A 3,104-nucleotide genomic window follows, 5' to 3' on the forward strand; every position below is an offset into this window, starting at 1 on the left:
AAATACAATGAACCCACTCCATGTATGTATTATGTATGTATGTCAGTTTGTGTGTGTGTGTGTGTGTATTTATACCTATAAAATAAAACAACTTTCCGCATGACATGACAGTTTGAAGTGGCGGCCACGTTTTGTTCTTCAAAGGACAATCAATGAGTTTAAATTCTGTCAGTATTTGCAACAGCTGTAAACACCTTTCTATGTTTAACTAAGCGTGACGATACAGTCGGTGGTTTGAAATATTTCAGAAATTAACAGAAGGCAAAGCGGCCCCACGATTCCCCAAACACCACTTCTACTAAATGATATAATGATATATAGCAGAAGCAAGAGAGTGACTCAAGGGCCGGGAGTTTCGTGCGTTGCCACTTATTAAACTAGTTACAAATTGAAGTGTTGTGGATTTAATTTTTCGATTTGTTTGGTAAGTGCCAATGTACGAAACTCTCAACCTTTGAGTCACTTCGTTGCGTGGGTGTGTGGTAGGAAGCTTATGGTTCCGGGTTCAATCCGTGTGCGTGTCACCCAGGGCAAGTGTCTTCTCCGGCCGACCAAAGCCTTAAGATAGTAGAAGACACTCGCCCAAGGTGCCACACAGTGGGACTGAACACAGAGATCCTGTTGTTGGCAAGCAAGCTACTTACCACAGAGCCACTCCTGCGCCCATTAAAAAGGACAGTTAAATTCCAAACTACTATTAAGGATAAAATTTCAAAGGGAATTAAAAATGAAAACATTTATCATCTATCCCCTGGACCAATGGTTTCAGACATTTTTTTAGCAAATAAAATAATTTACTTGGCGAAGTCTTCTTCAGCAGGCACACCTTAGATTAAATATATATACACGAGGCAATCCAGTATATGGCCCTTGCTTATACATTCTAATTTTTACAATTTATATATAATGTATACATATTTATACACCTTGTTTAATTCTCCTGTTTTTCTTTCTCTCATTGTAGCTATACCCGAGATGACCGCCAAAACCCATTGTCTTGGAAATATCGACAAGGAGTTGCAACGGCCTGTGAGTGCCGATGGACAGCAATCGCAGTATCTTCAGTCTCTGAGTCACACTCCTCATCATTTAGCACACCAATCTAGCATCATCAACAGCAGCAGCACTGCTGGTATAATTACCAGTAGTAGTAGTGGTAGTAGTGGTAGTAGTAGTAGTAGCGGTAACAACAGTTCTAACCTTATCGGTAGTAACAATAACGGCAGTAGTAGTAGTAATAACCTCCATACAGCCATTGGCAACGGTTCCGGTAGCCAGAACGGCAACAACAACAACAACAGCAGCAACATTAGTATCAACAGCCATCATCATCCTCACAGCAGCCATATTGTCAGCCCCATCCGGAGCATCGTGGGCGGTGGCGGCAGCGGCGGAGGCGGTAGTGGTGGCGGCAGCAGCAGTAGCAGCAACAACGGTAGCGCCACTACCGCCAACAACAACAACAACAACAACAACAGCAGCAGCAGCAGCAACAACAAAGCGCACAGCAATCTTCATCTCCATCCGCATCCCCATCACCACCATCATCACCACCACCATCATCATTATAACAACAGCAACAACAGCAACAGCAGCAACAGCAGCAGCAGCAGCAGCAACAGTAACAGCGGCATCAACACCAATACTACTACTAATAATAATAATAACAATAGTAGTAACGGCGGCAGCAGTAACCATAGCAACAGCAACAGCAGCAGCAACAACCATAACAGTCTCACGGCAAGTAGTACAACAACAATAACAACGGGTAGTAGTAGTGGTAACGGTAACAACAACAACAACAGCAACAACAACAGCATCAACAATGGTAAAGTGAGTCCCAAAGAATACGTGCTCACGCACCAGAACCAAATTGGTAACGTCATTCTTGCAGGCGTTCCAATCGTGTCTCTCTTCATAGACGCAAAAGAACGACTGTGTTTGGCACAGATTTCTAACACTTTACTTAACAAGTACGTCTTTCTACCTTTCTTTCTACCTTGTTTGTTTGTTTTGTTTTGCTTTGTTTGTTTCTTGGTTTAACATTTACATCTGACATGTTTTTTTTAACTAGATTACAGCTCCTCCCCTCCTCCTCCCCCCACATCCTCCTCCTCCCCTCTATCATAATCATCATTGTTGACATCGTCATTTCCCTTTTCTTCTTCTTTCCTTCTTCTTCTTCTCCTTCTTCTTCTTCTTCTTCTTCGTCTTCTCCTCCTTTTCCTCTCCTCTTCCTCTCCTCCTTCGTCTTCTTCATCTTCCCCTCCTCCCCTCCTCCCCTCCTCTTCCTTTTCCTCCTCCTCTATCATAATCATCATTGTTAACATCGTCATTTCCCTTTTTTTCTTGTTTCCTTCTTCTTCTTCTTCTTCTTCTTCTCCTCCTCCTTCTCCTTCCATCCTCTTCCCCATTTTCCTCCCTTCTTCCTCCTCTTCTTCCTCCCCTCCTTCGTCTTCTTCTTCACCTCCTCCTCTCTTCTTCTTCTTCTTCTTCTTCTTCTTCTCATTATTATTTTATTATTATTATATAAGGGGAGAGGAAAAATGTGTGGAAGCCCATCGAACATGCACACACACACACACATACACATACACACACACACATACACACACACACACATATATATATAGAGAGATTCAGATGAATATGGTACTTAAGTTAAAGGCACCAGAATTTGGTATGGTATTATCCATATAAATCAAATGGGGTGATTATAATCAAAATAAGCAACAAGGATATCCAAGGTAGAGTAGTACAATTGTTTCATGCTATTTCATTTTATTAAACACTGTATTTTAAAATTGATGTAATACTTACAGTGTTTAATAAAATGAAGTAGCATGAAACAATATATATATATATATATATATATACGACGGGATTCTCTCAGTTTCCGTCTACCAAATCCATTCAAAGGCTTTGGGCGGCCCGAGGCTATAGTAGAAGACACTTGCCCAAGGTGCCACAGAGTGGGACTGAACTCAGAACCATGTGGTTGGCAAGCAAGCTACTTACCGCACAGCCAAACCTGTGCCTATGTATTGATTATGAAATATATTAGTGATAAACAACAATAAAAACAAGCACAACAAAACAGAATA

At 41.4% G+C, this 3,104-nt stretch overlaps 1 protein-coding gene across 1 annotated transcript in view; it reads left to right on the forward strand.

The window, feature by feature from the left end:
* The window catches only part of LOC118761192 (putative uncharacterized protein DDB_G0286901), a gene marked incomplete at its 3' end in the record, with an annotated part of 9,864 nt that extends 7,891 nt beyond the window's left edge, over nt 1-1,973 (forward strand). The window contains exon 2 of the mRNA XM_036498913.1: nt 965-1,973. Within this exon, the coding sequence (XP_036354806.1) occupies nt 976-1,973 (998 nt within the window). The remainder of the gene's footprint in view (nt 1-964) is intronic.
* Nucleotides 1,974-3,104: the final 1,131 nt, after the last annotated feature.

Source organism: Octopus sinensis, unplaced genomic scaffold (assembly GCF_006345805.1).
Source record: "Octopus sinensis unplaced genomic scaffold, ASM634580v1 Contig10322, whole genome shotgun sequence".
Classification (NCBI taxonomy): domain Eukaryota; kingdom Metazoa; phylum Mollusca; class Cephalopoda; order Octopoda; family Octopodidae; genus Octopus; species Octopus sinensis.